Source organism: Caretta caretta, chromosome 7, assembly GCF_965140235.1.
Source record: "Caretta caretta isolate rCarCar2 chromosome 7, rCarCar1.hap1, whole genome shotgun sequence".
NCBI lineage: Eukaryota > Metazoa > Chordata > Testudines > Cheloniidae > Caretta > Caretta caretta.
In genome coordinates, this window is record NC_134212.1 from 113,342,983 (window position 1) to 113,356,042 (window position 13,060).

The following is a 13,060-nucleotide window of genomic DNA, read 5'->3' on the forward strand; positions in this document are numbered from 1 at the left end:
TCTCTATAAATATATCAGAGGAATAAATACCAGAGAGGGAGGGGAATTATTTAAGCTCAGTACCAATGTGGACACAAGAACAAAGGGATATAAACTGGTCATTGGGAAGTTTAGACTTGAAATTAGACAAAGGTTTCTAACCATCAGAGAAGTGAAGTTTTGGAATAGCCTTCCAAGGGAAGCAGTGGGGACAAAAGATCATAGAATCACAGAATCATAGAATATCAGGGTTGGAAGGGACCTCAGGAGGTCATCTAGTCCAACCCCCTGCTCAAAGCAGGACCAATCCCCAATTAAATCATCCCAGCCAGGGCTTTGTCAAGCCTGACCTTAAAAACTTCTAAGGAAGGAGATTCCACCACCTCCCTAGGTAACGCATTCCAGTGTTTCACCACCCTCCTAGTGAAAAACTTTTTCCTAATATCCAACCTAAACCTCCCCCACTGCAACTTGAGACCATTACTTCTTGTCCTGTCATCTTCTACCACTGACAATAGTCTAGAACCATCCTCTCTGGAACCACCTCTCAGGTAGTTGAAAGCAGCTATCAAATCCCCCCTCATTCTTCTCTTCTGCAGACTAAACAATCCCAGTTCCCTCAGCCTCTCCTCATAACTCATGTGTTCCAGACCCCTAATCATTTTTGTTGCCCTTCGCTGGACTCTCTCCAATTTATCCACATCCTTCTTGTAGTGTGGGGCCCAAAACTGGACACAGTACTCCAGATGAGGCCTCACCAATGTTGAATAGAGGGGGACGATCACGTCCCTCGATCTGCTCGCTATGCCCCTACTTATACATCCCAAAATGCCATTGGCCTTCTTGGCAACAAGGGCACACTGCTGACTCATATCCAGCTTCTCGTCCACTGTCACCCCTAGGTCCTTTTCCGCAGAACTGCCTAGCCATTCGGTCCCTAGTCTGTAGATCTATCTGGCTTTAAGATTAAACTTGATAAGTTTATGGAGGAGATGGTATGATGGATAACATGGTTTTGGTAATTAAATATTCATGGTAAATAGGCCCAATGGCCTGTGATGGGATATTAGATGGGGTGGGATCGGAGTTACCCGGGAAAGAATTTTCTGTAGTATCTGGCTGGTGAATCTTAGCCATATTTGCGGTCTATACCCTATACCCCCGCAATGGATGGGGAAATCCCCCAGGAGTTCCAGAGTTGCTGGGGGAAGGCCACTGGCCCTGACGCCATGCGGTCCTTGGTGGTCCTGTGGGGAATGCCAGTGCCCCTGGCCCACGAGCAGGCTCTCATCCTCTTGTCGGAGCCTGAAGAGGGATACACATGTCTGGGGGACCAGGACGATGCCGAGGCCATCTGGCTAACCCAATCCTGTCGATGCCGATCCAGACCTCCACTGAGGACTGAACAAGGGTGATGACTCTCGATGCTGTGATCCTGGTGGTCAGCAGCGGTGTTTGGCAGATCGGTGATCTACGCCTGCCGCTTAGTGAGCAGTGCCACTCTGTCGAGCAGGACCGGAAGCAAGTAGACCGCCGTGTTAGGGATCGATGATGTGTCTGTGGCGAACCGTATCGACAGTCTGGCGACCGGTGGTAGGGCTCTGGGGATCAGCAACTCGATCCGCTGGAGCAGTGCCATGCACTGGGAGAGCAGTTCGGGCACTCACAGCACTGGGGCTGCGAGGACAGGTGCTGCCCTTCTGCAGGTCTGTGCCAGCCCACTGGTGATCGCCACCTCGAGCCCAAGGAGCGCTGCCTGGAGTCCCGGGATAGTCCAGGGACAGACAGACACTGGGAACTCGGGCCAACGAGCCGACCCATGTCCAGGGCCTGGTGGGTCTATTTATAGCGCACACTAGAGAGAGAACCACTAATGGAATAGATTGCCTGAGCAACCAGTGTTTCAGCAACTGTCATGGGAGGTAAGAAGGAATTGAAAGAGAGCAGGGTCGTCAGGCCCCTACACTGACACTATGAGCGCGCAACGCCAGAGGGACTAGAACCGACCCAACAGATATTGCTCAGGGAAACATTTCCGGCAATTGTTCTTGGGGAACACAAATATCTACATTGGAATGGACATGTGCAAACACTCAAAGAACTAAAATTTGAATTGCACATATTTTAAATATATAGAAAGGAATAAAAAACAAAAACTAAATAAAAATGTACTAACTACATATTATCTGCTTTTAGGCCTCCTAGAAATGATTACCAAAACACTATTATGCTAATCAACTAATAAGAATATAACAATCAATTGAATTTTGAAAAATCTCAGCCTTTAATACCAAGAAACAAATTCCATCAATGATTGAGGTCTACTGAATTGAAGAAAAACTTTGAATAAATCAGTTGTGTGCCAATAAGAGATTTTTCTAACCTCTGTACAGTATGTGTATGATGGTTCATTTTATCTAGCTCTCAATCACTTCTGAGATGCTGTACAGATCAAAATGAAACCAGCTTGTGGATGTACAGGAAGTAACCGAAAGATGTACAGAATTAAACCATGTGACCTGTGGTAATATCTTGCTATCAGAGGCTAACAGAACAGTGAGAAAAGACCTTTGAAGCATTACGTAAGTGTTCTGGAGTAAATTATAATAGCCTACACAAGTGCATGCATACATCTAATGGCCACAATGAACCAGCTGATAAATTAATTTTGCCTAAGTGGTCTTAAAGCAAATACAGAAACTATTTACTCCTTTGTAATTCTAGGAACAGCTCCTGATCAAATCAGTGAAACCATATTTGAATGGCTATACAGTCTCAACATCAATACCAACAAGTTAAAACAAAGCAATCAAGAGAATTTGCTCTCTTTGATAAAACCTTAGCTGTTAAATTAATATAATCTGGAGTGGGGAGAGTAAATTTAGTGTTTCTGCAAGTATCAAATTGACTGGCTTGAATACTGAAGTTCTTTGTCTACACAAAGAGCAATACCACTATAATCATTCTTACATCACCCTACCCATGTGATTCATCCTTGTTCTGGATAGATCATTCCTTCAGAATTTAATCTTAATTCATTCTTTGGTTGTCTTGAAGCTGCCAACAGTAGTGCCAATTATGATAGCAAATTTTGTAATGTGACTACCAGATCACTAGAAATCGAAGTCATATCACCAACCACATTCATTTTCTGTGAAACTGCATTTTACTGCATGCCTAGGAGTATGCAAGAAAAGATGGTATTGTCTAACTTTATCCCCTTATTCATCATTTAGCAAAGATATGCACATTTATTTCTCTCATGTCAGAAACTATTCCGTCAAGGCCCTTAATTTTTCTTCTATGAATTCCTTCCAAATTTGCTGATTTCCTTCTATTATTGAGGTGTTTGGAACTATGTGCAGTCTTCTTCATGGTGGTGCATCAATGTCACGCAGAGAGGGGCAAACAACTTCCTAATAGCCAGTTTGGTCATGAGAAGAGGTGTTTAAAATAATGTCATGTAATGCTTTAGATGGGTCTAAAAGCAAGAATGCTTCCATGCTTTCCTGTCTATAAATGCATAAAAATGTCTAGGGCACTTTATATAACTATACACCAGTGGGAATCTTCTGATCTTTTTACCTCCAGAATAAAAAATTTCAGTACTTCAACTTTAACTAAAGTAGCTTTTTAAGGAATGGCACAGTAAGTTATTTCATTCTCCACACAGTCAATTATATAGCTTTGTCATAAATATAAAGGGAAGGGTAAACCCCTTTGAAATCCCTCCTGGCCAGGGGAAAGCTCCTCTCACCTGTAAAGGGTTAAGAAGCTAAAGGTAACCTCGCTGGCACCTGACCAAAATGACCAATGAGGAGACAAGATACTTTCAAAAGCTGGGAGGAGGGAGAGAAACAAAGGGTTTGTGTCTGTCTGTAGGCTGCTTTTGCCAGGGACAGAACAGGAATGGAGTCTTAGAACTTTTAGTAAGTAATCTAGCTAGTTGTGTGTTAGATTATGATTTCTTTAAATGGCTGAGAAAAGAATTGTGCTGAATAGAATAACTATTTCTGTCTGTATATCTTTTTTGTAACTTAAGGTTTTGCCTAGAGGGGTTCTCTATGTTTTTGAATCTAATTACCCTGTAAGATATCTACCATCCTGATTTTACAGGGGGGATTTCTTTATTTCTATTTACTTCTATTTTTTATTAAAAGTCTTCTTGTAAAAAACTGAATGCTTTTTCATTGTTCTCAGATCCAAGGGTTTGGGTCTGTGGTCACCTATGCAAATTGGTGAGGCTTTTTATCCAACATTTCCCAGGAAAGGGGGGGTGCAAGTGTTGGGAGGATTGTTCATTGTTTTTAAGATCCAAGGGTCTGGGTCTGTAGTCACCTAGGCAAATTGGTGAGGCTTTTTACCAAACCTTGTCCAGGAAGTGGGGTGCAGGGTTTTGGGAAGTATTTTGGGGGGAAAGACGCGTCCAAACAGCTCTTCCCCAGTAACCAGTATTAGTTTGGTGGTGGTAGCGGCCAGTCCAAGGACAACGGGGGGAATATTTTGTACCTTGGGGAAGTTTTGACCTAAGCTGGTAAAGATAAGCTTAGGAGGCTTTTTCATGCAGGTCCCCACATCTGTACCCTAGAGTTCAGAGTGGGGGAGGAACCTTGACAAGCTTCAATTTACTTTGCAGCACAATCCGGCTACACTGGCTCCTATGCTCTCACTTTGTTCTGGAGTGAGACTTTAAAATCTCAGGAGTTCAAGTTTAAAACTTAATCTAATTACTTCTCTTTGTGGATATTTTTGTTCTTAAATAAAAAGTGTTATACAATGACTAGTCCACAGCTCAAAGCTGCCACCTCTAGGTACTATATGATGCTCTTCTGCAATACATTATGTTCCTGTTGTTCAATTTCTTGAAGATCTCAAAAGGTAAATCATCAAAATTTGTCCTAGAAAGACTTTTAAAAATCTGTACATTTTGAATATAGTTCAACTGAAATTCTTTCATCTTACTCACATGTGAATACTCATTTGGCCCATACTACTTTCACAATTCATGGAACAACAATCGATTATTTAATAATCTGTTTTATACTGCTGGTCTTGTATGTTCACTAATTGCAGATTTGGTTTCACTGAATAATACTTTCCAGATGTGGGCCTACAGCTCTCATTATCATCATCATCACGAGCTGTATGTCCACACTAAGGTTGAAATAGATCCCTATGTTATCAACAGGTTCCTTTTATTACAATAATTACTGCTTTTTAAAATTTTCTACATATTGCCGGTAAAAACATTTAAAACAGACGCAGATTACTCTGAAACATCCTAAGAAAAGTATTTGTAGAGTGAAATTTAGAAAGCTTTAAATTATTTGTTTAAGCATTTATTAAATCACTATTACTAGAGTGGTCACTATCTAAAAAATTCACGTTGTCCAACAGCAGTGATGACAGGAGATAATGGTTCAGAAGTTTTGACTTTAATAAAAATTTAAAAGACATTTACTGAAGTTGTCTTATGTCAACTGAACTGGAAACCCTTTTTTATATCAGGGCCTAAAGTCAAGGTTCTGTGTTTCTCCTGCAAGAGCCAATGAGATTACTAACATTTAAAGCTACCTAAAGAATTACACTGCATTCCCTGAATGCCTTACGGTGCTTTAAAAGTTGGAGATGTCTCGAACTATAGCCCAAGAAAAACTGATTTTAAAAATTGCGTTTAATTATAAACATCAAACTCCACATCTGTATTCTGTTAATGTAAACAGGCTTTTTAATTTAAAAAAGCCTTTGAATTTACCTTCAAGAAAGTAGCACAACAGCTTTTACCTCCAGGACTTATTTCAGTTTTTCCAGAGATTCTGCCACAGCAGCAAGACTGACAGTTCAGTTTACCTTATAGTATATGATACAACTGTACTACAATTTTTGTTTTGTAATACAGCTATGTCCCTGCACGTGCTAACAAGACGATAGTGAAATCGAAATAAGTAAATGAACAAAAAAGTGTATTTCTCATGTCAACAGTTCAAATTGCACAAAACCATAAGCTCCTATTCTGTACTATTTTACTCAGTCTCAGTTTTCTGAGCTCATGGTCAGCTTGAAAACTGAGTTACCATCTAAATTAAGAAATGGTACAATAATCTTTCTAAGTAAGGACTGAAGAAGCTTATGGCACGAGTGTAAGAAACTAGAAATGAAATTATCCTCACAATTTTAAATTTATGGCTCATCACATTTTCAATTTCAGACTGCCATTTGCACAATACATGATCATTAACTTTGTGCACAAAAGAACGAAAGAAATATTAAAAGTATCCCAACCTGATATAAAGCAAGACTGTGTCCATATCTCTGCAGAGGTCCTTTTGATACAGGTACTACATTCCATATGTTACTGTCTAAATTATAGCTAAAAGATAAACAGAAAAGTAAATATTTTATTATCTCGAACAAAATGCTGGGTTTGCACATTTCTGGACACATGTAATTTTCTTATACGTACTAGACATAAAATGCCTATTTTTCTGAATGTTTTGTCTTATTCTGGGCTTCAATATTCCAGCATGGAATTGTGAAAAATCAGAAAAATGTAATTTTATAGGCATATATTACAATTAAAATTATGATTACAAGGCCCATTTGGCAAACTCTGCATTTCATGATTCATATCCAGTTTATAAATGCGTACAAATACAATAGTATGTTTACAGTGTTATTACAATAGTTAACATATGGTTTAAAACATACAGCATGTCTTCCAAAAAAGAAGGTGTGTCATAAATATAAAGGGAAGGGTAAACACCTTTAAAATCCCTCCTGGCCAGAGGAAAAACCCTTTCACCTGTAAAGGGTTAAGAAGCTAGGATAACCTCACTAGCACCTGACCAAAATGACCAATGAGGAGACAAGATACTTTCAAAAGCTGGAGGGGGGGAAACAAAGGCTCTCTCTGTCTGGGTGATGGTTTTGCTGGGAACAGATCAGGAATGGAGTCTTAGAACTTAGTAAGTAATCTAGCTAGATATGCGTTAGATTCTGTTTGTTTAAATGGCTGAGAAAATAAGCTGTGCTGAATGGAATGTATATTCCTGTTTTTGTGTCTTTTTGTAACTTAACGTTTTGCCTAGAGGGATTCTCTATGTTTTGAACCTAATTACCCTGTAAGGTATTTACCATCCTGATTTTACGGAGGTGATTCTTTTACTTTTTCTTCTATTAAAATTCTTCTTCTAAGAACCTGATTGCTTTTTTCATTGTTCTTGAGATCCAAGGGTTTGGGTCTGTGTTCACCTATGCAAATTGGTGAGGATTTTTTATCAAGCCTTCCCCAGGAACAGGGGTGTAGGGTTTGAGGAGGATTTGTGGGGGAAAAGGCCAAGCGGGCTCTTTCCCGGTTATATATCTGATAGACGCTTGGTGGTGGCAGCAATAAAGTCCAAGGGCAAAAGGTAAAATAGTTTGTACCTTGGGGAAGTTTTAACCTAAGCTGGTAAAAATAAGCTCAGGGGGTTTTCATGCAGGTCCCCACATCTGTACCCTAGAGTTCAGAGTTGGGAAGGAACATGGACAATGTGCAATGAGACTTCATTCTTTGCTTCAATCCAAAAAAGAAGTTACCTGAAATCATAGTTCCTTTCCTCATTTTACCATCCATGCCTGAACTTAATGCAATCTAAAACTGATGTGCAGTGCTGATGTGCACTGTTAAATAGCTATGGTATTCTACCTTAGAGGTATTTTAGTAATGGAGTGAAGCAATTACTTTGTATATATCATGTCAGATTCTACAGTCCAGCCAATAAACCATGGGGAAGGAGGGAGACGCTTAGGACAAAAGCAGCTTTAAGCCACTTAGCTTTCCAGCTTCTCTCCTAATAGCGACGATATAAAATTGTACCAGATGCTAAAGGACCAGCTTTAGGCCTACTTTGTGCAAACAGAGCAGTAGAAAACAGCCACATCACACTGAAGTATTGGGCCTATAGTTTGTTAAATGCTTTGGGATGAACATTGCTATACGTATACTATATTTTTATTCAATTTTCCAAATTCCTGTAATATACTGATTTTGTCAAGAAAATTCCTCTATCTTGCTCAAACAGCTTTCATTTATTTCAAGAAACCCTGAACCATTGTTTTAAGCATATATCTCTTGCCAATACAGGTGAATAAAGTTATCATTTGATTCTAATTAGCACTCCCATCAGTTGCTAAGTAGTCCTTCCTTCCTGCCTGTGAAAACAGCCAAGAAATCATTTCCACTATCACCTTTGGAACCAAAATCCTCTTATTATTTCAAGCAAACATCAGCATCAAAAGGAACTAGCATCGGAAAAGTGTTAAGTTTTTACACATGCAACCTTGTGATCTTGGTAAAGTCATTCTTGGTAAAACCGAATTACATGACACAAATATTCTAATTTAAACATTTTAAGTACCAGTACTGAAAAAACAAAAGGGACAAATTCTTCTCTGAGTGACGTAGGCACAAACAGAGAGTAACCTTATCGACTTTAATTATTTCCAATATATACTGAGGTAACTCACAGCAGAATTTGGCCCACAGTATTTAACTTTAGTCCTAGAAACACATTGTTTCCCTTAGTTCTTTAATCTCTCTTTTTCACGCACTTCCTCCACCACCAACACTCTGTCTCATCGAACCTTGCACAGTATTCAAGGTAGAAGCGGTAACAGAAGAAAGATACAGTTGAGTTGGTCCTACTAGGGATGTAGGATGGCATCGCTGAGGGCTGGTGGCTGAGGGCTCCCCTGGAGCAGTATGTTATGCATTTGCTGATCACTTGTGTCAAGGTTCCTTCCCCACTCTGAACTCTAGGGTACAGATGTGGGACCTGCATGAAAAACCCCCCATAAGCTTCTTCTTACCAGATTAGGTTAAAAACTTCCCCAAGGTACAAACCTTGCCTTGTCCTTGAACAGTATGCTGCCACCACCAGGCGTTTTAACTAAGGAACAGGGAAAGAGACCACTTGGAGACGTCTTCCCCCAAAATATCCCTCTAAGCCCTACACCCCCTTTCCTGGAGAAGGCTTGATAAGAATCCTCACCAATTTGTACAGGTGAACCCAGACTGAAGCCCTTAGATCCTAAGAACAATGAAAAATCAATCAGGTTCTTAAAAGAAGAATTTTAATAGAAGAAAAGGTAAAAGAATCACCTCTGTAAAATCAGGATGGTAAATACCTTACATGGTAATCAGATTCAAAACATAGAGAATCCCTCTAGGCAAAACGTTAAGTTACAAAAAGACTCAAACAGGAATATACATTCCCTCCAGCACAGCTTATTTTACCAGCCATTAAACAAAAGAAAATCTAACGCATTTTCTAACTAGACTACTTACTAACTTAACAGGAGTTGGAAGGCTGCATTCCTGATCTGTTCCCGGCAAAAGCATCACACAGACAGACAGACCCCTTTGTTCCCCCCCTCCTCCAGATTTGAAAGTATCTTGTCTCCTCACTGGTCATTTTGGGTCAGGTGCCAGAGAGGTTACAGGTGAAAGGGTTTTGCCTCTGGCCAGGAGGGATTTTATAGCACTGTATACAGAAAGGTGGTTACCCTTCTCTTTATATTTATGACAACTTGCAAAGTGAATAAATCTCTGGCAGGAGTCCCCCACTGAGTGAAGATGTCATGTACTACCAAATTGTGAAGTTCCCAATCCTGGTCGATCACAAAATGTCTGAGCAAGTCTGAGAATACATGCTGCATCCCGGGAACATAGGCTGCAGACAAGAGTATCTGGTCGTTAAAGTAACAATTCCAGAGATTGATCACCTCTGCACGTAATGCAGATTAACTCGTCCCTCCCTGTCTGTTGATATAAAAAACAATGGTGGTGTTGTCAGATGTAGTCAGGCATTGTGGCCTCCCTTCGAGCCAGAGGAGGAGGGAGCACTCTCTCCGCATAGTTGGGCAGAGTCCGGCCAGGCCCAGCCCTCCCACCAGAAGTTGAGAGGCGGGGTAGGAGGTACAAAAGGCGGAGCTCCTAGCCCAGTGGAGGCTGAGCCAGGGAAGAAAACAGATGCATCCGGTTTGCTGCTGCCCGCCGACCCTGCAGCCGAGCCACGTGACAGCCTGGACCTGGAGAGGCCCGAAGCTGAGGAGGAGCTGGAGCTGGTTGGACTACCAGTAGCCTAATACCCAGACGAACTGGAGACCACAGAGCTGAATCTGGAACTCTGGTAGAAAGTAGCCCAGGGGTTTAGTATGATGGTGCTGTGGCTTAACAGCTCGCCAGCGTGTTGTGGGAGGATCCCTGCTGACCCGGTGGTGGGACACCCTGCCACTCTTAGGGCCCTGGGTTGGAATGCAGTTGAGTTGGGCGGGCCTGCATTCCCCTACCCCTGCCACCCCTAGGGTGGCAATGTCCCCACCATAGGCCATGTGGCAGCACTCCCCTGCCTAAGGTATTAGCGCTATAGACTGCTTGCTAATGATCCCCTGCCTAAGGGTTAGTGCTATAGACTGCTTACCAGTTCTACCCTGCCTAAGGCCTCTTGACCATTTGGAATTTACCCTGTCACAAAGGCCAGGACCCTGCACCTACTCTGCTAATTCCTCCAACAGTAGGCCACGATCCTGGTGACATACTGAGGTGGGGTAACCTCCCTCCGAGCCAGAGGGGAGGGCCGACTGTGCCCCTACTATATCAGGCATCATAAGAACATGATGCAAGTGGATGAAGGAAAGAAAGGATCGGCATGCTTTTCTTACAGTTCAAAGTTCCAGGATGTTTATGTGCATCCTGGATTCGCTGGGAGTCCATGCTCCTTGAGCCAGGTGGTTGTCGATGTGATCCCATCCTCCCCCCAACCCACCAAAGATTCATCAGCAATAATCGTCTTCTCTTGGGAGAAAGGAAGAAAAGGAACCTCTAAACAAATGTGACGTGCACCTGCCTACCATTAGAGGGATGATATCACCTTGTCAGGGACTATCAGCATGGAAACCATGGAGTGGCGGTTCGGCAAGTAAACGGGCTGGAGCCATGTCTGGAAGCAGCAAAGGTGAAGTCGTGCAAAGGGCATCACGTAGGTACATGAAGCCATGTGGCTGAGGAGGGACAGGCAAGTCCTGGCTGGTACATATGGATAGTTCATGATGTGAGTTATGATGTTGCTCATCGCCTGGAACCTGTCTGCTGGTAAGTAAACTCATGCTATGACTGAACTTATAGTAGCTTCTATGAAGTCCAAAGACTGTGTGGGGTCTAGGATAGATTTCTAGACATTGATGCTGACTCTGAGGGAAGAAAGAAGGTTGAGTAACATGGAGGTTGACACCTGGGATTCTTGTCTGGGCCTTACGAGTAGGAGCCAGTCATCAAAATATGGAAACATGAAGACACTATAACATCTGACATAGGCCACTATGACGGAAATCACTTTGATGAATACTCTGGGAGTGGTGGCTATACTGAATGAGAGCACTCTGTACTGGAAACTATGGGTACCCAAAGTGAATCTCAGGAAATGTCTGTGGGGCAGATAAATGTCATGTGAAAGTAAGTGTCCTTCATATCAAGAGCCGTATACTACATGCCCTTCTGTAGGGATGGAATTATCACTACCAGTGTGACCCTATGAATCTTGAGCTTGTGGATGAAGCAACTGAGGTGCCAGAGATTGAGGACTGGCCCACCATTTCTTCTTACAGGAAGTAAGTTAAGTAGAATCCTGTTCCCTGATATTCTGGGGGAACATGTTCTATTGCTCCCCTTTGAAAGGAGGAGTGCACCTCTTGGGTGAGAATGCTGTTGTGCGAGTGGTCCCTGAAGGGGTCAGGGAGGGGGGCTTTGGAAGAGGTAGCATGATAAACTCGATCGTATCCCAATGGTGGATGACGTTCAACACCCATCTGTCCATTGTTATTGTACTCCAAGCATGGCAAAAGAGGAGGGCTGTGAGGTGGTAGGTATAGCAGTTGGTGGCACTCAGGCTCTAATCAGAAATATCTTGGCTGGAGGCTGCAGCTGTGACATCAAAACCTGTGGGGGGGGCGGGCCCTGGGAGGCAAGACCGCTGTGTCTTTTGATGTTTCCTCAGAGGCTCATAAGGTCTCAGAGTAGAATTGAGGAGACCTATAGCACTGAGTTAGTGGTTGGCAGTGGAATTTTCACTTCAGGAGTGTAGATGATGCCCAGCAAGCGAAGGGTAGCCCTGGAATCCTTGAGTGTATGCAGCAATTCATCCATCTTCTGGTTAAAAAGATGGTATTCACTGAAAGGAAGGTCTTCAATAGTGTTCTGTACCTCCCTACGGAAACCAGAAGAATAGAGCCAAGACTACCTACACGACTGTGGCTGTAGACATGGCCCTGGAGGAGGGATCTGCTGCATCCACCACCAATTGGAGAGCTGTTCTGGCCACCAGCTTCCCTTCTTCAGTATGCCCCTGGAAATGAGCCCAATGTGTTGTGGCAGGCTATCAGTAAATTCCTTGAATTTACTGTAACTGAGGAAGCCATATTTGGCTAGTAAGGCCTAATAATTCACAGTCCTGAATTGCAGGCTAGAAGAAGAAAATACCTTGTCTCTCGAAAGGTCCAGATGTTTGCCCTCTTCCTCAGCTGTCGTGGATCGAGGATGTTGTTGTTTGGCCCATTCAGTCTCAGCCTGCATTACTAAGAAGTTTGGAGGAGGGTGAGAAAAAAGGAACTCAGAACTCTTGGTGGAATGTAGTAGCACTTTTCAGCCCCTTTAGGGGTAGCTGTGAATGCGGCAGGGATGTGCCACACTGTGCTAGAAGGCTCCAGAATAGCTTTCTTAATTGATAATGAAATTCTCACCAGTCCCAAGGTGTGGAGGAAATATCTAGCAGTTTGTGATGGGGAGCTCTTGAATTTCTTCCTTGGAAATTTGGAGGTCCCCTCTGACAATCCACAGCAGTTGAAATTTTCTGTAGTCATCCGGTGTGGAAAGGGATGCTGTAATCACCGCCTCATCCAGAGATGAAGAGGGAAATCTTGCTAGTTGTGGCAGCACTGTTAGGACTGGACTAAAAAGAGTTCTCCTCTACCACCAGACCCGAACACCTGCCAGAAGGATCTCTTAAGAGTGAGGCAGGCAAAGTTGCCCTTGCGGCAAGTGTGG

General features: G+C 42.6%; 1 protein-coding gene across 5 annotated transcripts in view; it reads right to left on the reverse strand.

Annotated features, from left to right (window-relative positions):
* ATRNL1 (attractin like 1) overlaps positions 1-13,060 on the reverse strand; it is a 1,055,790-nt gene that overhangs the window by 913,473 nt on the left and 129,257 nt on the right. For all 5 annotated transcript variants that reach the window (XM_048857032.2, XM_048857033.2, XM_048857034.2 and 2 more), the window contains exon 8: positions 6,262-6,349. In XM_048857032.2, the coding sequence (XP_048712989.2) occupies positions 6,262-6,349 (88 nt within the window). The remainder of the gene's footprint in view (positions 1-6,261; positions 6,350-13,060) is intronic.